This window comes from Terrapene carolina, unplaced genomic scaffold (genome assembly GCF_002925995.2).
Source record: "Terrapene carolina triunguis isolate 2854851 unplaced genomic scaffold, T_m_triunguis-2.0 Scaffold35022, whole genome shotgun sequence".
Classification (NCBI taxonomy): Eukaryota; Metazoa; Chordata; order Testudines; family Emydidae; genus Terrapene; species Terrapene triunguis.
The window spans coordinates 8,405,599-8,428,727 of NW_020699373.1; the positions used below are offsets into that span (position 1 = coordinate 8,405,599).

Below are 23,129 nucleotides of genomic sequence, written 5' to 3' on the forward strand. Positions count from 1 at the left end.
CTTTAAGATGTAGACTAGACTTTAGCAAACTGCAAACTTAATGCCTACATGCGGTATGGGATTAACATTTGGGCCAGATGGTAGGTATTACTGTTAAGACTTGTTAAGCCCTTTTCAACATTTGCCTTTAGCTCACTGCTGCAATTGCTTGAAACATATAAAACTGATCTGCATTATGAGATACAAGTGCTCTTCTGTTTTCTCTTTCACCATACGCACACATCAGACCACACACTAAATTCAGTTGGAGACTTGTAGCTCTGTTGTTCATTTATTCACTTGCAGGTCAGACAGTTTGCAGAAGAATCAGGAGCTGGAGTTTGAAAGGAACAAAGAAAGATTTGAGTTCTTAAAGGTATGGGAAAAATTTCTCCTCTTTACATGTAGCAAGATAGGATGAATCAACTCCTTTCACTGTTCCTGTGTATTGTGTATTTAATATTTGGGGCTCTTATTCATTGTGTTTCAGTGGGGCTCCCAAGCTTTCCACAACATGAAGATTATTCCTCCTGGCTCGGGAATTGTCCACCAGGTGAATTTAGAATACTTGGCAAGAGTGGTGTTCGATCAGAATGGGTACTATTATCCAGACAGCCTGGTAGGCACTGATTCACACACTACAATGATTGATGGTCTGGGAGTGCTGGGCTGGGGTAAGTGCACTAAAGTTTTATGAACTGGTTGGCTAGGTTATGGCTTGTGTTCCTATCAAATCACATATACAATAAAATGACTAAGTACAACAAACTCCTTTGTGTCCAGTTCAGATGACCCTATAAATCAGGATTTTGTAACCTGATTTCCTATTCCATACCCAGTGATTGTAAGAGTAATAGACAAATCACATTTCAGTCACGTGTCAGGTCGGAGGGGATGTGCTTGTGCTTTTATTTTTAAATATTCTTGACTGAGGGTTTAAAACGTCCATGGATAGTGGTGAGGGAGACGGATGTAAAATTTTCAAGAGCATCTAAATGATTTGGGAACCTAAGTCCTATTGAAAGTTTCACGGGCTTTCAATGAGACCCGTGAGCGTAAAATCACTTAGATGCTTTTGAAAACGTTTACCTAGCAACAGTAACTGTAAAAGCAGTGCTGGATCAAAGACTCAGATTCAAAGCCTACACTGATGAGAGGGGATGAAGTACATCAAAACAAGGTTTGATCAGTCTTTGCCAGTATTCTAGTACCAGATGTTCTTTGCTTGGACAATAATGGGACAATGCTTGCCAGAATAGCAAACAGAAATATGTTCCTAGCCAAGGTAGACAATAGAAGCTTTGAAATTTTATCTGTATAAGTAGATAGTCTAACCGAAGTATTTTGTAGTCATCCCTATACCTAGTATAAAGAATACCTGGGGAATAGTGCAGTGATACTTCAGGTGTAGTGTGAAAGCACCTACGAGTCCCTTCGTTAACCAGGATTCCATCAACCAGCATGCTAGGCTCCGTACAAACGCAGAACAAAGTGTCCTGGTCTCAAAGAGCTTACAATAATGCTGATTGCTTACAAAGACGCTCATAAAGTTTTCGGTCACACACAGTATAAGTCGTAATATATGTATCTACTTTACATAGTGCTATAGATTAAAATCTGTATAAGGAGTTTCTGTATCTGCAGCCTTGGTAATACAGCACTACATCAGCTCATGGTACTTGGATTGTAAGTTCTTTGGAGCATGGGGACCGTCTTTTTGTTCTGTGTTTTTGGGTCCTGGCCTGTGACTGGAGTTTGTAGTGCTAGCTCAATACAAATAATTAATCATTATTACGTTGGGAAGATTCTTTATAACCATGGCCTCATCTTCACAAGGAAACTGTTACAAATAGAGTTGAAAAACAATCGACTAGTTGACAACTTGAGAGTGGTCAGGCTGCTGGTGGGCTGTGACCAGTGCCTATCACCAATATTGTCTTGCTGTTTCCTGGTACTCCCCCATCTGCCTGTATCCATCTGCTGACTCTTGGCTTGCACTTGTATTTAAGCTCTTTGAGGCATGGGCCATCTTTTTGTTCTGTGTTTGTACAGTGCCTAGCACAGTGGGTCCTGGTCCATGACTGGGGTTCTAGGTGAAAGGTACTAAAATAATAAAACCCTGACTGGCCAGTGTAGAGAAGGCTCAGTTGTGCTCAGCAGGCATGGACCAACTCTTCTGCAACTAGTGTTTACTCAGGACCAGCTATCCCCGTGTTGAGCCCAACATGTGCTTGTCTGCACTGACCAGCCAGCCTCACGTCCACTAACCTGACTGTGTTTAAACATGATTCAATTTCCAAATGAAAGTGAGCCCCCGAGGGCTAGAAACTTTTTTTTTTTTTTTTTTTTTTAACAAAAGCTTGGAACAGCGTAAGAACATCTAAGAAATATCCCCTAGGACCAGCTCACTCCAAGCCCTGCTGTGTGGTGACTTCTTTTCCCTTATTTGCAGTAATATTATTTCACTGGGTAGTTAACTTTCAGCATGCATTGCCTCATCTAAAAAATAAATAAATCTGCTTTTGTCTTGCCAATTGGATCCAGGTGTGGGTGGCATTGAAGCAGAAGCGGTGATGCTGGGCCAGCCAATCAGCATGGTGCTTCCTAAAGTGATTGGTTACAAGTTAATGGGAAATCCTCATCCCCTGGTAACATCCACAGACATAGTGCTCACCGTTACCAAGGTAACCGACATCTGTGCCATGGGGGATTTCTTATAATGGGCCATAGTGCAGCATGTGTGTGCATGGGGTGATCTTAGAGCGACTGTATACAGCAGCCTGAGGAGTCCCGTCTCTGGGGCTGTCATCTTGATTTCATCCTCTGAGACCCAACCATGCTGGGCCTGGGCTGCAGTAGCTCTGCAGTTCCTTCCCTCTTGCCTGCTGATCAGCCGCACCCGAGATGGAGTGGAATCAGCATCCAGTCCTGCTCCCTTCCCTCCCCCCACCTATCTGATTGGATGGGACAGGAAGAGCTAGCACTGCACAGGCTCTTACAATCCTCGTTGTTGTCCTGGTCAGGTTTGAGACCCAAACCTACTCCCATTGATGCTAAGAGGAATTTTTTGCCATTGCCTGCAGTGGTAGCAGAATCGCGTACGTATGGCCTGTTTGGCATTGAGTTTTGAAGCTCTGTTACACACCAAACAAAACCCTGGTCCCAAATGGCCCAGAACTTTGAGGAAGCCTGGCTTCTTGTCTGGAGCAGAACCCCGTAGGCCCGAACTGTCTCTAGTGCGTACGGCTAATGCAGTCAGCATCCACAGATTAGAAATGGCGTTTGAGTACCTTTGTTGGTTCATGTATTACAGCATCTTCGCCAGGTTGGGGTGGTGGGTAAGTTTGTGGAATTCTTTGGGCCTGGCGTAGCCCAGCTGTCAATTGCTGATCGAGCCACCATTGCCAATATGTGCCCCGAATATGGAGCAACTGCAGCTTTCTTCCCAGTCGATGAAGTCAGCATCAGGTACCTGATCCAAACGGGTAAGTGCAAAAAGAAACCAGAACTTGAAGATCCAGATTATAAACCTGGGCTCTGACAGTTAGTGGTACAGGGCCTGACTCTGGTGTAACTCCATTGACCAGAATGGAGTTACTTCAGAATCTCGCTGGTATGAGAGAGATCAGAATCAGACCCATAGTGCCATGCATTTGGTCCTAGCACCTTCCTAAACCTTAACCTTGGGCTCGGCAAAGGATCCATTTTACATAATGTATATGAGCTACTGTGTAGGGTGACCAGATGCCCTTTTTAAAGGGACACGCCCGTTTTTTGGGGATTTTTTTCTTATATAGGCACCTATTACCCCCCACCCCCGTCCCATTTTTTCACAGTTGCTATCTGGTAACCCTACTACTGTGTGTCTCGGGGTTGAGCCCTTATGAACGCCAACATATGAAACTTTCTGCTTAGAAAACATCAAGAGTTCAACTCCAACCTTGGAATGCAAGTAACAGTCCCAGTTAACTGGGACTGGGATTTTCAAAGATCCAGTGACTTTTCTCTTCCGGCTTTTCTAGTTAAACATGAAGCTGATGCTAATACGATCTATCCCATTCAAGGCCCTGTTCTGCATACTTAAAATGCCCCAATTTCTTTGTCTTGACTGGTTCTTATTTAGCTATTTCTGGATTTCATTTTAGGTCGGGATGAAGAAAAAATTAAGCACATAAAGAATTACCTTGTGGCTGTGGGGATGTTTAGAGATTTCAATAATTCCGCTCAGGATCCAGATTTTACCCAGGTAGAGTCCTGATCATCATTTAATCTTGTACCTTCCATCCTTTATTTCTCTCCTACACGTACACCCCTTCGCTCTCCTCTCTTTCATTTTATTTATTTTTGTTGTTCTCAGTTTCCTCTTTTTTAAAGAGGAATTTTCACAAAGCAAGGAAAAAATTAACATGACTGTGATTTTTGTAATCTCATTCCCAAAGCACGCCCTGGTCCATTCCGTGACTGTATAGGCCAGAATTTGAGGCAGCCTCATGACCACACAGAAAACTTGAGGGAAATGCTGTCCAGCAATCGCAACCCAGTTGATTTATAATAGGGTGGCATGGATTTAAATGAGGACAGAACTTGCCCCCAAATATCTCTTAATAATTAGCAAACAAGGCAAGATTAAAGGGATTTGATCCTGTCTGAAAACTTGTAAATTTTCTCTAATTGCACAACTTTATCTATAAACCAACTATCAAAATGGTGAGCAAGAGGCTACTTGTGTGATCTTGTGTGCTACCCCTGTGCTAGGATTTCCCAGAATGCTTCCTGATGCTAGGATTTGTCTTGAGGGTGGGGGTAAAATTTTCAAACCACCTCAAATCTGTTTGTTTTCAAAAGTGACTTAGACACGTATCGTATTGGCTTTATTTTGAAAGTCGATGAGACTTAGGCTCCTATGTGCCTAAGTCACTTTTGAAATGGGGACTTGAGGTGGCTGTGAAATTTTTTCCTTGGGAGCGAACAGTATCTGAGCTTGTCACTCGCTTCAAATGGCTTTGAGAAATTTTGCCCTTAAATGTGCCTTCAACTCTCTCATGCTGTCGGGAGAGAGTTGAAGGCACCGATTCAGTAAGGCGCTTAAGCGCATGACTAGTCAGTGGGACTGCTTGTGTTGAGCATTGCTGCATTGGAACCCCAGTGTCCTTTAGAGCAATGTATATTGCATTATTTGGCTCATTCCTTGGTAGTAGCTTAGAGCAGTCCCGTTCCTCCTGTTGAACAGGTTGTGGAGCTGGATCTGCATACCGTCGTGCCTTGCTGTAGTGGGCCCAAAAGACCTCAGGACAAAGTAGCTGTGTCAGAAATGAAGAAGGACTTTGAGACCTGCCTGGGAGCCAAGGTAAGGGCACGTGGCATTGCAAACGGAAAGATATCTGTAGTGTTTAGTCACTAGACAGACAGGTCTGCGTCAGTCAGTTCAGGACACTTTGTGTACAAATGACCTTGCATGAATGTTGTTTCATGGTTATTTTCAATGGTAGCCTAGAAGATAACGCTAAGGAATAAGTATTCTAAAGTGGTGGTTCTTAAGTTATGGGTCATGGAACATGGGTGGTCCGTGGATCTGCTCCTGGCCCATTAGTGAAGCGTTTGCAGTATTGAAGTAGTGACTCAATCTGATAATGGCATACCAGTCTGAGACTGCAGGTTTCCAGAAGTGCTTTTTGCCCAGCTAAAATTAAAAAAACAACAACCCTAAATGCCTTTTGCAGTCCATCCCGTTAAAAACAGCAATCAATAGGACTGCATCTAGGATTTTGATTAGGACCCAAGTCTAAACACCCCTAAATTCTGGGGAATCTCAGACCTGAATCCAGATCTAAACTTTACAGCTCAGGCTTATTCCCTGTAAAAGCCAATGCTTATGAAGAATGCTCTGGTTTTCAAATCCAGCTGAACCCTCCAGGTTTGCTATGCCATTCAGACTTGCTATCCCAGTCCATAGTATTGAGAAGCTAGTTCTCTCCCCTTTTTTATAAGACTCAATCTTTTGTCTATTCAGCTAGATCTTGACACAAACTTCAGACCACTCAGTGCTAATTGTATGAAATCTTGGGCATTCGGGCCAAAATCCCAGGTCTGACCTGAGTGACCTGGCTCGGGGAGTGGGGTGGCTTCCTAGATCCTGATGCTGTGCGCTGATGTACAGTCTGATCTGGGATCCAAGAGACACAGGAGCAGAGTAAAGGAGTTCTGGTGTCTTCCTGTGCAAAATCCCACCCTGTGTTCTACTGCAAGAGGCAGCTGGCACCTCATCACCAAGGGATGAGGGGGTAGGATTGGCCCCAATTAAGCAACTGTGACAGCCTCCACGTTGGCTGACATGCTGGGGACAGAAGCAGGAGCCTCCCGAGTTTAAAAGCAAGAGCTGCTACATCTTGTGCTGAAGCTGTTACACACTCCTCTTCTGTGGCTTGGGCCCAAGGGGGCCTATAACACACAGTTGTCACCAAACACTTTTCCTTCCCCTTTTAACATACTGCTGTTTTCTGGTACCATTCTGGCTCCCTTTCCCAGTTCACACACTAACCATCGTCTCCCTTTGTTTTGATTGCCCCCCTTTATAGCAAGGTTTCAAAGGATTCAATGTCGCCCCGGAACGTCACGGTGACCGTGTGAAGTTTGTTCATAACGGCTCTGACTTTGAGCTCACCCATGGTTCGGTGGTGATTGCTGCCATTACCAGCTGTACTAATACCAGCAACCCCTCGGTTATGTTAGGAGCTGGTAAGTGTGTCTGATCATTTGCCTGCAGCAATTTCTCTGTAGTTTTAGGTCTGGGTCATAAAAGCAAACCCCATTGACATTGAAGGAATCACATCCCTTTATGCCAGAGTTGAATTTAGCCCATAGAGTTGGCAAGAGGAATCCAGGGACCAATATTTGGGCTGATACCTGGAAACTCTGGCTGCTAATCACATGTTTTTTTCCTTGCGCTGACAAGTCTATAAGTGCGGTAAGTTTCATTTTGCACTAATTATCACCTGCCTCTGCTCTCTCCTTCAGGCGTTTGATGCAGTGCTAAGCAAGGGTGGTGTCAAATTGCTTTGTCTGAACAGTAGCCTAGATCAGGGGTTCTCAACCTTTTTCTTTCTTAACCCCCAGCTCCCCCCAAGATGCCATAACAATTCCACGGCCCACCAGTGCCCCAACAACTGTTTTTCTGCATATAAAAGCCAGGGCCCCCGCTAGAGAGTAGCAAGCAGGGCAGTTGCCTGGGGCCCCACACCACAGGGGGCCCCGCAAAGCTAAGTTGCTCAGGCTTCGGTTTCAGCTCCAGGTGGCGGGGCTGGGCCTGGGCTTTAGCCCTGCACAGCAGCGCTTCAGCTGCCCAACGAGTCTAACATTGGTCCTGCTTGGCAGATCCCCTGCAACCTGCTCACGGCCCCTCAGGGGGCCCTGGACCCCTGGTTGAGAACCACTGGCCTAGATAATGTATGTTTCAGTCCTGCTGCCATTCAAGTCAATGGTGATTTTGTAATGGATTTTAGCTGGAGGCTAGGCTCGTGTATGTGTTGGAATTTGCATTGAGCTGCATGGTACGCAGTCCCAAGAACAGCATTCTCTTCAGTTGGAATTGCTCAGTCCCCGAGGTTCCTTGTTCTAGATCTAGTACTCTGATAGCAATGATGAAACTCTTCGGTAGTCATTGGATGCTTCTGTCTGACACTCACCCTCCCATTCATGCCCTGGGGGAAAAGGGAAGAACTTCTCACTCATGTTCCTGGTTTGTTTCTTGTTTCCTTCTCTTCTCTTTTCTTTTCATCTTTGTGCCAAATTCTGGCTGGCCGCCATGTTTGTGCATGTGCCAGAAAACCTTGGGTGGAGGAATGGCCTCATTTTGCCCCAGTTCTGGCTCCCCTCCAAAGGCACACAGAGGTGGCTCTGCAGTTCCTCTGTGATTGGAGCTGTGGAAAGACATTCAAGGTCAGAACCTTGCGGGGGAGGGAATGAAAGAGAGCAGGCAAGTGGGTGTAATTTGTGTAGTTGCTCCAGGACCTGGTTGTGGGTGCACTCCTCCTCCCCTCCCCCCACCCCCCCGACCCTGCCGTACTGCTCCTGCCAATCATCTGGGTGTGGGAGGGCAGTTGTGCACTTGTTCAGGACTGGCCAGAATAAAGATGCACGTTCACACTGCTGTTGCAAGTTGCACGTTATGCAGCACTCAGGTGGTGGTCATGTTTGGTTTGTTTTCCAAATCAAAAACAATTGCCAATATTCTAGGCTGAGCGAGTAGCAATGCCTGTAGTTAAGGCTGCCCATTTTAAGACCCTCTTTTCAGTTGCTTATAACTTTGCCAGCTTTAAAAAGTTTGGCTAAAACAGTTCAGCCCAAGCAGCCTTAATTTGGCTCCCTTGTGCATGTGCATTAGGGTAATTGTTAATTACGTTGTCATATATTCTCCCTCACTCCCAGGACCCCTGCCTCATTCAGTGCGCAGGATGGACCAGCTCTGGGGATGAAACAGGGTTGTGTAATAAAAGAGAATGTCTGTAAAACCTGGAACTCATTTGTTGCACAAGTTGGAATTTGGGGAGTGAATGAGGCAGGGAGCTGCAGGAAGAGGCAGGATGGTTTCGGGAATTGGAGTCTGTGCCTGCCTCTGCAACAGAGTTCCTATGTGATGCTGAGCAAGTCACTTAAACCAAACTATTCACATGAGGTCACTAACTGTTCTTCATTCTTGGCTTGAGACCCTGGGTCTGATTTATAGAAGTCCTGAGTGCTTACAGCTGCAACTGAATCAATGGGAGCTGTGCTTTGAACATATAAAGTGCTATATAATAAGTGTGCTGGGAAATCGGGTCCTAGACATCTCAAATTGGGCACCCAAAATCGGTGGATGATTTTGACCTTAGTCTCTCTCTGCCTCAGCTCCCCATCTTTACTAATACCTCTCCCAACCTAACGGGTGTTGTGAAGATAAATTCACTAATATTTATGGAGAACTCAGACATTATAGTGATGAGTGCATAGAGAAGCCCATGAGGAAATGGATAATTGTCTTCAGTGTGTAGTAAATAAGGCTTGGGGCCGCACATTGCACAATAAGGAGGAAACAAAATATTGAATAGCTGCTCATTCAGGGAGCACCATCTATCCCATGCACTGAATGAGGCAAGGGTCGTATGGCAAAAATAGTATGTGATCGTGCAATTATAAAGATTGTATCAGAATACGGACATGCACGGGAGCCGAATTAAGATTTGCACAAGCAACCTTAATTCTGTCACTGCCTAACTTTTGAGCGTTGGTTTGACTTGCAACCTTAATAATGTTCTTTTAACAGTTTTGTGTGTTTTTAAATATGTGCCAATTTTCAAACTGGGTGTCTAATGTTAGGCTCTTAGGCCCAGATTTTTAAAGGTATTTAGGTGATGCTGTACTCAGCGTCGCAATGCCTAACTGATTTAGGAGCCTAAATCTCTTTTTCTTTTCTCTCTTTCCCCCCACCCAAGGGATTTAAGCATTAGGGAGTAAATTTAGACTCATGCCTCAATCCCTTTGCAAATAAGATGTAGGTTCCTAAATCAGTTAGGCATTGCTGTGCTCAGCATTGCAAAGCCTAAATGGCTTTAAAAAAATCTGGGCCTTAGTTTTATCTGAGCACCTCAGTGTAGCCCAATTTTCAGTTTCTGAGCACCTGCAGCTCCCATTGATGTCTCTGGACGCTGTGAGTGCTCAGCACCTCTGAAAGTTGGGACATTTTTTATTTAGGTGTCAAGCCTAAATAAAAGCCTTCAATTTGATCCATTAGTGTTATCTGCAATGACCTGGTGGTCTGTTTGCATCATCCAAACTGACCACGGCAGCTGGCAAAAACTAGCCACCTTTTGTTAGCAGCCTCATTGGAGGGGTCACAGGTTTTAGAGAGACTGAGCTGTCCTCTTGCCCCAGCGACACAGAGGTGGGCACTGTGATCCAGCTTGCAGGGCTGCTGTGAATAAATGGCAGGCTTCGGTCTCCAAAGCTGTCAACTCTGTACCATCAGCACTGAATTCGCCTGTCCACAGACAAACAGTTTAAAAGGAATAAAATGTCCAAGAGAAGAATTCAGGCTCTGGGTAAATATATTCTTGTTAACAAGCTCTAAGAGATGGACTGTGATACAGTGCTGCTTTGAAAGGGTCACACTCCGAAGGCAAGTAGATAATGCTGCTTAAACAGGCTACACATTGTGAGACCATTTGCTTACATCAAGGGGCCAGATGAACTTATGCCAGTAGTTAGTTCAGCCCTGGCTCACCAGATTGTCTTACGTGGAATGTTTTATGGCTCCTCTTCCCTTGTTTAATGCATAGAAATAGCTCCTAATTTGATCAAGCACCTTATCTTATACTGGTATTCTGCCCAAGTGTGTGTGTGTGTGTGTGTGTGTGTGTCTTTGAATGTAGCTGCACACAGCTTTCCATGGAAAATGAAAGAAACCAGTACCACAGTTCATCAAAGCATTTGGAGTCATGGAACTTAAGCACACGGGTTGCTGATTCAAAACAGTCAAATGGCGGAAATAGAATCTCTTCTGTTTCAAGCTATTCAAGGAAGCCATCAGACGATTTTTTTGTGGTGTTGTTTTTTAAGGTGGATTGTGCCATTGCCAAGAACAATCACAGGTGCCCTTTGTGTTTTGCAGGATTGCTTGCAAAGAAAGCTGTTGATGCCGGTCTGACTGTGAAGCCATACATTAAAACCAGCTTGTCTCCAGGCAGTGGGGTTGTCACTTACTATCTGAGGGAGAGTGGAGTTATGCCTTACCTTGCTCAGCTAGGGTAAGAGGGGATTTCATTGTAGTCTCAAGGCTCGTTGCTGCCTATTTCCCATCATCCTTGGCAAATGTAATGACTGGGCAAGCAAAGCATTTGCAGCAAGTGATGGACCATAAGACAATGATGGGTGTCCACAGTTTGAAAGCCATAGCTGAGCCCTTCGGGCTAGATTCTCGACTGTGTAACCCAGCCCGCGCCATTTGCTCAGCTGGCTATTGGAGCCTTTTATTTCACTAAAGGCTACTTGTTGTTCGGCAAGGGAATGGCTTATTTCTTAAATGTAATTGTTCTAAACGAGTATCTCACTTAAGACTTCTAGGTCAGGAATTTGTCCTAAGCCTTGGCTGATGATAAACATATGGTCTCCAGTATGCATCGTTGCAATCACATGCACTAATGACTGTTTGCATGCAAAACATTGTACTCATCGCAATTGTGTGTGCAAGTTAGGTGCACAAATTTATGCACCTATCTATATACACCTTTTTTTTTTTTTTTAGAAGCAGCAAAAGAATGCAAATGACCATCACAGACAGTTTTCTGAGGAGAAAACGATATTGAATAGCTTGTGTTGTAACACATTTCCTCAAAGTGGAAATTGCCTGATCGTTTGCTTTATCAATAAGTAATTAATATCTATCTTGTGTTCGCTAATATATTTAATACTGCCTCTAGGTTTGAAGTGGTGGGTTACGGGTGTATGACCTGCATTGGGAACAGTGGACCTCTACCAGAGGCTGTTGCAGAAGCCATCACTCAGGTACTCAGCTGCTATTAAATCTTCTGCAGCATGGAATACTCGTGGTCTTTCAGAGACAAAATCACGTATTTATTTCTCTTGGTCAAGAGATTGAGGTACATCTCGAAGGTTTGTTGCCAAGGTGATCCATGCAGGAGAGGGCTGTGATACTTAAACTCAGATGAGAACTTGCTCCCGGCAAACAAAATGGCAAGCTGCAGCAAGAGCAGGAGAGCCTACTTAAATCATCCTGTGGTGCAGCCTTAGAAAACCTCAGGATGGTGATCCCCACAAGAAGCTCTCTGGTCGGCAGTGGGGAATGTAGAGTTCTATCTGCTTGCAAGGCAACCAGTCGCTGAGTGCGAATGAAGTTCTACCATCATCATTGGAGATTCTGTAGAAGCCAGCTTTATAAAAGGGAAAATGCTCGTTAGTTGGGATGTCCTTGTTTTAATGCAGTGTAGCTTTCTGTCTAATTAAAGAGTGAATGGGTGTCTGGAAATGGAACAAATGTAGCCCCCTGGAATAATATCCCCCACCCAAATGACTCTGATTCTGTTTATAAATGGGTCTGTCTGGCTGGATTTGTGGAGAGAGAGGCCTACGTTTTCAATCGTGACTAGTGGTTTTGGGTGCTTCAGTTTTTGGGTGGTCAACTTGAGATACCTTTTTAAAAGGGGCCTGGTTTCACTTCTAGGAGTGCTGAGCGCCTGTCCTCGGAAAAGCAGGCCCTTTGAAGTAGAGCACCCAGAATCACTACCCACCTTTGAAAACCGAGCCTTCAGTCATCTCAAGGGAGTCTGGAAGCACTTCTCTCCCCTTTGACCACTAGAGACTTCGGACCAAATATAACCCCATTGTAAGAGGGTGCAAATGCATCAACTGCAGGGTTGTTCCAGTCAGTCTATACCAGGACTGAATCTGGCCTCTAGCTTAAAATCTTGAATAGATCACAGGTGAAAAGGGGCTGGGTCTCTAAAATTGTCTCCTCATAGGAATGTTTCTGTGCCAGAACCAGGCATCTTCACTTGACTGGCAATCTCTTCTCAGCCGAAGCTCAGAATTTGATAGCAGGGTCAAAACTTATGTTTCCTACATGCATTTTCTCGTAACCCAAGGGCATTAACAGGGAAAAAACCAAAGTGAAGCCTGTGTTTTGGAGAGGCAGAGAGGGTTTTCTGCTCACCCTGTGGGAAAGGAGACCCTTCAGAATAGCTGAGGGCTACATAGCAAGATTCTATTTTATTGTGTTTTCCTGTTCAAAATGTAGCTTTGCCCTGGGATTCAGAGGTCATCTCTTAGCCAGGTTTTGCAGTCTTTAATGTTAACCAGTTTCACAACTGTGTGGTGATGAGCTTGTTTGTTTGTGGTTGTGATGTCTTTGACTTGCATGTTTAAGAAGCTTATGGAAGGATTTCTGTGTGTAAAACATTTTTTTTCCCTGTCAAAATAAGCTTCTGTTTATTCCCTGCTGTGAGTAACAAACAATGTCAGGCCACTGGTATGAATATATTTGTAGGTCTTTAATAAAAGTCAGTGGAGCAGTGTAAGCTGGTATTGCTTTGTATGTGGCCCAATCTTTGAATCTCTCATTCAGCGATACTGTAATGATATTAATTCATTCAGTGGCTGTCTGTGAGGCTATCGAGGTGGTTTGTAGCCAGACCTCTTGCAGGCTAATATTAGGCTACGTCTACACTACTCGTCGGATCGGCGGGTAGCGATCAATCTATCAGGGATCGATTTATCGTGTGTAGTGTAGACATGATAAATCAATCCCCGATCGCTCTCCCGTCGACTGCTGAACTCCAGCTCGGCGAGAGGCGGAAGCAAAGTCGACGGGGGAGCCGCGGCAATCGGCCGTGAGGACGGGAGGTAAGTCGAACTAAGATACATCTACTTCAGTTACACTATTCTCGTAGCTGAAGTTGCGTATCTTAGGTCGATCCTCCCCCCTAGTGTAGCCCAGGCCTTAGTGTGTTGGGTTGGTTCAGGGTTTGGATGGAAGACCTCCAAGGAACACTTCAGTACTTCAGGAACAAGCCTAGATATCAACGCCAGAAAGGACCATTTTGATGATTATTTGGATTGCGGTCCAGGACTGGGGCTCCTAAGTCCTGTACAAACACAGAACAAACAGATGGTCCCTGCCTTCAGGGTAATACAGGACAGAGACAATGTGGTGTTGGTAATTTAGCAGGTGGTGCTGAGCCATTTCCTCAGAGTAGAATTATGGAGATATCCCATCTCCTAGAACTGGAAGGGACCTTCAAAGGTCATCGAGTCCAGCCCCCTGCCTTCACTAGCAGGACCAAGTACTGATTTTGCTCCAGATCCCTAAGTTGCCCCCTCAAGGATTGAACTCACAACCCTGGGTCTAGCAGGCCAATGCTCAAACCACTGAGCTATCCCTTGTGCTGGTGGCAGTACTGCCTGCTGGGATAGCCACAAAATGTAGGTCCTGATGCCTTCTGGTCAGTGCCGGTCCCTCTGGCAGGAGTGCTCCCCGGCTACACAGACCATGTGCCACCATTCAGCCATTCTCCTGCAGTTTAATTACGTAAACTGCTCTGTTGCATGCTGTTCTAAGCTGTATCGTGCTGTTTGCTAGCTGCCCTGTCCCCCAATCCCATGACCTGTCTATGACTTTTACTAAAAATACCAGTGACTAAAACGTAGCCTCAATCATATACAATCCCAGAAGGCTTTCCTTTCCGTTGTTCTTTCCTCTGACTCTAACCGTACAGCCATTCCGAATACATTTGAGCCAGAAGGCCCTTGACTTTCTGCTGCTTGTGTTCACTTGTCTCTACCACTGTCTTGCAGGGAGACCTCATAGCGGTGGGCGTGTTGTCCGGAAACAGGAATTTTGAGGGTCGCATCCATCCCAATACTCGTGCCAACTACCTTGCCTCCCCGCCACTGGTAATAGCCTATGCTATCGCGGGGACCATAAGGATTGACTTTGAGATAGAACCTTTAGGTAAGAAACTGCTGGGATTTCTTCCCTCTCCCCCACTATTTTTCAGTCAATTCAACTGATATTAAGTGAAGAGTCCAGAGGGAGCATCGCTTATGTATTGGTTTGGGAGGAGCCCAGTGAGGTGCATATGAGATGCAAGACAAGCAGGTGTTGGATCAATCGTGGCCACTAAGCGCACGTGGAGGAGAAGTGTGTTAATAGCACCAATAGTCTGAACCTAGGGAAGCTCCTTCAGGGGAATATTGGGTGCTGTGCCTCTGCAGGCTCGGTGGGGCATGGCAAGGCAGACCTGAAGGACACCTGCTTTGCACAGCATCTCCTGGCAGCCCTACCAGAAAATACCAATGGGAGTTCACCCTGACAATATCATCATCAGCTTCCACGAGATCCCAGTCCACCGGCTCAAAGCCAGGCTAGAAAGCAAAGGCAGCACGATCCCGGAGTGCTGGAGTACAGCAGAGAATAGTGGGAGTGGACAGCACACAGAAATCGGATCACTTTTTCCAGGTGGAATGTTTGTACACAAACTCTTAAGTGTGTGTGGTTTCTTATAGGAGTAAATGCAGAAGGGAAGGAAATTTTCCTAAAAGACCTCTGGCCAACAAGAGACGAGATCCAGGCCGTGGAACAGCAGTACGTCATTCCAGGGATGTTTAAAGAAGTCTACCAGAAAATAGAGGTGACTCAGTTGCCTAGTGTACTGCATTAACTGACTTTTGTACTTCAGCAAGAAGAGCTTCTGCAGCTGTTTAGTAACGTCTTTCTGATAATGAAGTAATGAAGCAAAGTAAGCTGTCATGGGATAAGAAGGAAGGTCCTTTCATGGATTGGTAACTGGTTAAAAGATAGGAAACAAAGGGTAGGAATAAATGGTCAGTTTTCAGAATGGAGAGAGGTAAATAGTGGTGTCCACAACGGGTCTGTACTGGGACCAGTCCTATTCAACATATTGATAAATGATCTGGAAAAAGGGGTAAACAGTGAGGTGGCAAAATTTGCAGATGATATAAAACTTCTCAAGATAGTTAAGTCCCAGGCAGACTGCAAAAAGCTACAAAAGGATCTCTCAAAACTGGGTGACTGGGCAAGAAAATGGCTGATGAAATTCAGTGTTGATAAATGCAAAGTAATGTACATTGGAAAACATGATCCCAACTATACATATGAAACGATGGGGTCTAAATTAGCTGTTACCACTCAAGAAAGAGATCTTGGAGCCATTGTGGATAGTTCTCTGAAACCATCCAATCAATGTGCAGCAGCAGTCAAAAAAGCAAACAGAACGTTGGGAATCATTAAGAAAGGGATAGATAATAAGACAGATTCTTCTGAAAAATTTCATGTGTGTTTCTGTTTTTCAGACAGTAAATGAATCCTGGAATGCCTTAGATGCGCCATCAGATACACTATATACTTGGAATCCCAAATCTACATACATTAAATCACCCCCTTTCTTTGAGAACCTGGTAGGTACATTTTTTTTTCTCCTTTCCAAAGGATTTTCTGTTCACTTCCAGGGCAGTTACACTATATTCAGGGCCAAATTCTCCTGTTACAATGGTGTATAGTTGGAGTAATCCACTGATGTGATAAGCTATTCCAGACTTCCACCTGCGTAACTGGGCCAAATTCCCTCAGTGTGATCTTTTCCCATTCAAAAATAGCTTAGATCCAAAAAAAAAATCCTCCAACATAACTAATGAATATTCAGAGGGTGAGGATTTGTTTGAAGAATGGGTGGATTTTTTTTTTTTTTGACTGGTTAGTTTAGCTACCTTTTAGTGCACCACCCACCCTTTTCAACCAACTCAACAAATTCCGGGTCACTTTCGTTCTTTGATTTAATTTATTTATATAAGAATGATTATATTGATATTGCATTTTGTTTGCTTGCTAGACTTTGGAGCTTCAGCCCCCTAAATCCATAGTTGATGCCTATGTGCTCTTAAATTTGGGAGATTCTGTAACAACTGACCACATATCTCCAGCTGGGAATATAGCAAGGAACAGCCCTGCTGCTCGTTATTTAACCAGCAGAAGGTAAGTCAAGTTAAATGCTTTATATTTTCCTTCTCGTACACGCCCTTTTTGCTCCTTCCCCCCCTCTTGCTCTGTGGTTCAATGATTGTACTGTGCGTGTCAGAGGGTTGAAATTCACGTGCCTTCCCACCCTGCTGTTTGCACCTGTCAGGAGCTCTTCAGAAAGAGCTGCTCCTTCTACTCTCCGGAGCAGCTGCCTTCCTAGGATCACATGGCAAGTGAGCAACTCTCACCTCACGTCCTCTCTTGACTTTTTTGCTTCACGCTACAGTATGAGCTGGGTCAGCCAGTGCAGAGATAATAGGGAGCCATTTCCCTTCCACATAATCCAGCCAAATCTTGGTTCCATTAAAGTCAACACCAAAACTTTCATAGATTTCGGTGGGACCAAGATTTGACTCTAAACACATTTCCTCTATAATATAGGACTCCTTCATTGGTCAGACTAGGACATCCTGAGCTACAGAAGCTCTTGAGTTCAGATCTTCCTTGGTCAGAGTAGCTGCTGCCACTGGCACAGGCTTGAGAACAGGGTGCTCTTGCTTTACTGTTATATGGGAGGTCTGGGATTTTGTCTGCCAGGCCTTGGGCTAAAGTTGGAATCTTCTCTCAGGCCTGACTCCCTGTTCTGTTCCGTGCACCGTGTTGTGCCTCTGATCCCTAGTCCATCTCTCTGAGCGGCACGAGTTTTATTTCTGAAAACTACAAGTATACTTTTTAAAAAAAAAATCATGGCTTTTGTAACAAAAGCCTTTCAACAGGTTTTTTTAATGAAATGTGCTAATGTACCAGAGGTTACTGAATGCAAATTATTCTTGCTTCATGGGTGCAAGTCCCATTGATGTCAATTGGCTTGAAAGTCTAAAGTCCCATACACAAGTTGCAAAACAAATATAGTATGTTAAAGTAACACTTTGGATGGATCCCAGTACAAACAGCCCTGCTCTATGCTATGCATCTCTGTTACTGGCTCAGGTAGAAGGAGACCTGGGTGTGTTTCTTTGGGGGTCATGTATAACTCTTATGCTCTCTGTATAAATTAATATTCCCTTGTACACCCACCCTTACTGTTACCTTTTCCCCTATGTATCGGTTAGCCTGCCCCAAAGAGCTCACGTTCTACTGATTCGAACAATGCCTTGCATAATGGGGCTCTGGTCTGTAGGTCCTATAGCAACAGAAGTAAGCGGTGGTAGTGATTAAGTAGCAGCTAATCGGAAGGGATTGCTATTGGTTCTTGTGACTAAATGCAGCCTGGTTCCTATTATTGTAGCACTGCTCAGGTGTTGCTTGGGGTAACAATGCTTTGGCAGCCTCTCTGGCTAGGTCCAGGTTACATGCTTGCGCTACAGTGGGCTGGTAAGAACGATGTTGAAATAGAAATAATGAACTGGGAACTGGTTCTATACTACACTGCTGGGGACCATGTGAGTGCTGGAGAGCGCTTTCAAACCAAGTTAAAAAGATGACTAGCTCTAGCTTCAGAGATGCCTCTTCACATCTTATTTCGTGCAGCCACTTCAGTGTAAAAATAAACATCAGTGTCTCTTTTTTCTAATAGCTTGACTCCTAGAGAGTTCAACTCTTACGGCTCCCGCCGAGGTAACGACGCTGTCATGGTCAGAGGAACGTTTGCAAACATTCGCTTGTCAAACAAATTCATCAATAAGCAGGCACCCCAGACCATCCACTTCCCTTCTGGAGAAACAGTGAGTACACTACTTGACCCACACTGGGGTTGCCTACCTCAGGGCACCTAGCTAGTTTGCCTGCAGTACTTACTTTGGGTTTAAGATGGCTGGGGGGCTATTTCCTAGTTTTTTGGGGTCAGATCCTCATCTAGTGTCCGCTGATGTATCACCACTGACTTCAGTGGAACTATGTTGACTTACTGAGAATCTGTCCCTTTAAAATATGAGAGCTTTCTCTAGAGCATACATCTTTATCGATTTATAATTCTGTATCTGTCTATATATTGTGTGTAGCAATATCTATGCAGTAGAACCCTCAGAGTTATGAACACTTTAGGAATGGACATTCATCATTCTGAACAAAAGATTGACTTAATACAGCTTTGAAACTGTACTATGCAGAAGAAAAATGCTGCTTTTAGCCATCCTACTTTAAATGAAACAAGCACACAACCAGTTCTTACCTTGTCAAATTTTTTGAAACTTTCCCTTTACTGTTTTATGTTTAACACTGTGCTGTATTTAGTTTTTTTAATCTCTGCTGCTGCCTGATTGCATACTTCTGGTTCCAAATGAGATGCGTGTGGTTCACGGGTCAGTTCATAACTCTGAGGCTCTACAGATCTATATATAACCTCTCTCTATATATTTATATAGCTAGATGTATATTTCTAGAGATCTCTATAACCGCGTTTAAAAGAGAACTGGATAAATTCATGCAGGTTAAGTCCATTAATGGCTATTGGCCAGGATGGGTAAGGAAGGGTGTCCCTAGCCTCTGTTTGTCAGAGGGTGGAGATGGATGGCAGGAGAGAGATCACTTGATCATTGCCTGTTAGGTTCACTTCCTCTGGGGCACCTGGCATTGGCCACTGTCGGTAGACAGGATACTGGGCCGGATGGACTTTTGGTCTGACCCAGTAGGGCCGTTCTTATGTTCTCTCTAGAGAGAGACAACAGAGAGAGAGAGAGAGAGAGAGAGAGAGAGAGAAATCTAACCACATGGGTGTGTAGACATGCAGTCTTTGCCAGCTCTCATCCCAACATAAAAATACATCCTCTGCTATTAATGGCTATTTGCAGCTCTGCCCGTAGCACCTGTGCTCTTCTGGGCACCAGTGAAGCGAGAACACGCAGTATAACTTGGGCTGGGGTGCACAAGTGATACTGGCAGTGCTGTAAATGGCCAACACTCTGTCTTAACTGACCCGCTAGAGCTATTTCACACGACGATGTTGTTCTACATCTGTGTCCACTCCCGTTCTGAACAAAGCACACTTTCATGGTGGTGTAGGCTAGCTCTATTGCTCTAGGCTGAATGGTGGTATTTTGCATGTGTGTGATTATGGAAGGAAAAGTTCGTAGAGCCCCCTTCTGGTAGACTTGGAAGCAGCAGAGCTCTTTACTTCAGACATAGCGGTGTCCCTACAAGGCATCTAATGGATCTGGTATTCCTTCCAGCTGGATGTGTTTGATGCAGCTGAGAGGTACAAGCAGGCAGGCCATCCCCTCATCGTGCTGACTGGCAAGGAGTATGGCTCAGGAAGCTCGAGGGACTGGGCAGCAAAGGGCCCTTTTCTACTGGTGAGTGACTCTGTAATAAATGGAAGTGGAGAAGTTAGAACCACCCTTCATTGTTCACTTCTCCTAGATGCTTGTGAGTATCCTGTGCCTAAACTCCCCCTCGAAGGTGAAGAGTGTAAATTCATAAGGAATATTCCAAGGAGTGTCTGTCTGTAACTCCAAGTAGAATGTTACTATCAATCACTGAGAGACCAAATGAAAGGAGAATTCAGACTATTGCCTATGCTGGTTAAGAAGGGGCTGCTGCTGGGAAAACTGATTTGCCTTTGAGAACAAAGCAAACAGTTATATGCACAGCAGAGCCTTTGCAATACCGGCAGTGTTGTAGCCCACAACAAGAGCTATATACTAGAGAAGCCAGTTATCCCTCCTAAGGAAATTCATACTTACCTAGTAAACAGGTAAGTTTCACACTCTTAAACAGGACTTGCTATCGCAAAAGCAATAGCATACAACTGAGATGACCAACACCACTCTACAAGTAACCACCCACCAAAAGCAGTAGATTGCCTACTACAGGTGGTTTGCAAATTATTCCCCCAAGCTCGAGTATGATTGTGTTGGTTTGTGCATGACACTCCAACCAAAAAGGGGCCGAACTTGTAACTGTTACTTATTTACCTGGACTTTAGAACTCTTTGTTCTGTGGCTGCACGGTACCAAACGCTGACAGGATGCAGTTAGTGAGGGGGGCTCCTATGTGCTGTTCATATATAAATAATACATTTTGGAAAGAAGAGCCCTGATTTCACTACCCAATGGAGTCTTGTTCTTAGCTTCAATGGAGTAGGATGGGGCTTTGTTACATTTCCCACACTTGCACTTTTTCCAAGAGGCTGGGTTTGAATAAAAGTTTCTGTTGAAACTGGGAGTTATTTAAGGGATCGCTGTACTACATACGATCAATGGTGTGACTGCTGTTAACAGTGCAGCACTTAGTAGTGGAGACAGGAGCACGCTATAAACCAACATCTATGCACAGAACAGAGGTCATGGGCCCAGGGCACAAGCCTACTCAGGCTGCCCGTGTGTGCGCTATGAGTCTTTATTTCTCCCCTTTCTAAAAGACAACATGGCCAAGGTTTTCAAGGCCCCAATATACAATACCTTTAAAGGAGCACTTTCTGAAAATGAGGCCGCTTGGTGGTGGTTGGAACACACAATCACTAGTCACTTTTGCAAATCTCTGCCTATAACTCTACTGTATGGTATTAAGGAGAATTTTCCCAACTGCCTATATAGAGAGGCTATTCTAAATCTACAGTAAACACAGCTGAATCTGTTTGCATTTCCCAGGGAATTAAAGCTATTCTTGCTGAGAGCTATGAGCGTATCCACCGCAGTAACCTGGTAGGAATGGGCGTGATTCCCCTGCAGTATCTGCCTGGAGAGGATGCTGAGAGTCTAGGTCTCACAGGACGGGAACGTTATACAATTGTCATTCCTGAAGAACTTGCACCAAGGATGAAAGTCCAGATCAAGGTAATCAGGACCCTGTGGGTTGGATTTTCAAAAGCACCCTTGAGTTAGCAGCTCCAACTCACTTTCTCACCTTCCAGTATTCTTGGTCCAGCCCCTGCTATGGTGTAAAGCTTGTTGTGTGGGTGACACCTTCGTAGAGAGACTGTGTGGCAAAGAATGAAGTCCATAAAGTGTACTTCATGCAACTACTCAATACTGATGCAGTCTACTGAATCTTAAGTTTGACTTCCTCCACCCATATAAATTATATACTTTGCACAATACAGTCAGAGCCATGTAATAGCAACATATAGCTAAACTGTGAGCATTAATACACTAGGGCCAAACAAATGGTGAGCACGTTTTTAGATGAGATTTCGGAAAGGGCCCCACCACTTTTGCCATAGTGTAGAGTTCAAAGTAGTCAATAAGTCTAGTTATGTATAAGTTATATGGGTAGGAGACGGCTTAATTAAAAAAAAAAAATAATACTCAAGGGAAGAACTACAAATCCCAGTGCATCACTTAATGCATTTGAAACTATATCTATCTATCTTAATCCACAATGTGTGCACCTCCTTGAAATGCTTAGCTTGGATAGTTTTTAGTATAGAAACAGTGATTAACCTTTTTTTCCTGGTTCCCTACCCTCTCTGTGCCAACACCCAGAAAATGAGGCTACAAAAAAGTTAATGGAATTAATATTTTTGCCACATTACTGAAGCCAAGAGTTTAGAAACATTAAATAGTTGTATTTAGACAATAAAAGCATGAAGAGTTAACCACTTTAAGGGATACTTGTATCTTGAAGCATGAAAGTTTGTAAGCCATTTTTTACTAGATTCAGGTAGAAATTTTATCTGGAGATAAGTTATTCCATACCTGAGTTACTGGGTTTTGTATCTGGCTCTGACCACAGTCAGATAAGATACTGGACTAGGTAGACCACTGATCTGACTCTGGCACTTCTGCACATTACTGGTTGCTTAATGTTTGTTATTGCTACAGCATGGCTTCCAGATCCTGTTGCACTTGGCACACCTGCAGAACTTAGTCATTCAAATAGCAGGATGGACTCTGTTAATGGACTCTCTCTAATCCCCACAGCTGGATACAGGGAAAACCTTCCACGCCATCATGAGGTTTGACACTGATGTGGAGCTCACTTATTTCCGCAATGGTGGCATCCTGAACTACATGATCCGTAAAATGGCGTCCTAATTAAAGCAACAGCAAGCAACTGTCCAGTTAGAAACCGGTCTTTGATGGCCACATGAGAATGCCCAATAATCACGGAACTTAGAAGTCTAAACCATGAAATCAGTTGTTTCCTTGTGGACTGTATTCCCCAGGGGCTTGTTTACAAAGGTAGAATGTGTTCAGTTTCCTGACACAATCGTTTATTTTTCCCAATTAAATACCTGTATTATTTTTTGTATGGTGACTAGATTGACTATTCTTGTATGGGGCGATGCAGAAAGTGGATCTGTAAACACTGCCAAAGCCTGTTCTGTAACAAGTGGTGATTTGTACACGGTGCATTTAGTTTGACACCTGTCAGTCAGATACAGTACTGTACTCATTTCAGTTTCCCAGAAACTGACAGGGTACACTGGGATTTTAACTCCCTTCCTCCCCCTTCCCCCCCCAATCTGGATTAAGTGTCAGAGGTTGGCTCTTTCCTATTTAAGCAGCATTTGATCAGAATCCCTCTCTGAGAGGCTAATGCTGAAATTAGTAAATTGCTTAGCTCGCTCTTAATTACAAAATGTGAATTATCTTCCTTTAAGAACATCTTCTCTAAGCACTAGGTTTCGTTATGACAGTGGACCTTTTGGGGGACAAATTTCTAAGAGATTAAAATCTATTTTCAAAAA

The 23,129-nt window shown here is 44.2% G+C and overlaps 1 protein-coding gene across 1 annotated transcript in view; it reads left to right on the forward strand.

Moving 5' to 3' along the window:
• LOC112117253 (cytoplasmic aconitate hydratase) overlaps positions 1-23,129 on the forward strand; it is a 45,181-nt gene extending 22,052 nt beyond the window's left edge. The window contains exons 5-21 of the mRNA XM_024215176.3: positions 286-355; positions 470-653; positions 2,524-2,663; positions 3,293-3,464; positions 4,125-4,225; positions 5,210-5,326; positions 6,555-6,714; positions 10,622-10,757; positions 11,430-11,514; positions 14,320-14,476; positions 15,031-15,155; positions 15,838-15,942; positions 16,374-16,516; positions 18,078-18,225; positions 19,669-19,791; positions 21,088-21,273; positions 22,360-23,129. Of these exons, the coding sequence (XP_024070944.1) occupies positions 286-355; positions 470-653; positions 2,524-2,663; positions 3,293-3,464; positions 4,125-4,225; positions 5,210-5,326; positions 6,555-6,714; positions 10,622-10,757; positions 11,430-11,514; positions 14,320-14,476; positions 15,031-15,155; positions 15,838-15,942; positions 16,374-16,516; positions 18,078-18,225; positions 19,669-19,791; positions 21,088-21,273; positions 22,360-22,473 (2,266 nt within the window). The 3' untranslated portion in view covers positions 22,474-23,129. The remainder of the gene's footprint in view (positions 1-285; positions 356-469; positions 654-2,523; positions 2,664-3,292; positions 3,465-4,124; positions 4,226-5,209; positions 5,327-6,554; positions 6,715-10,621; positions 10,758-11,429; positions 11,515-14,319; positions 14,477-15,030; positions 15,156-15,837; positions 15,943-16,373; positions 16,517-18,077; positions 18,226-19,668; positions 19,792-21,087; positions 21,274-22,359) is intronic.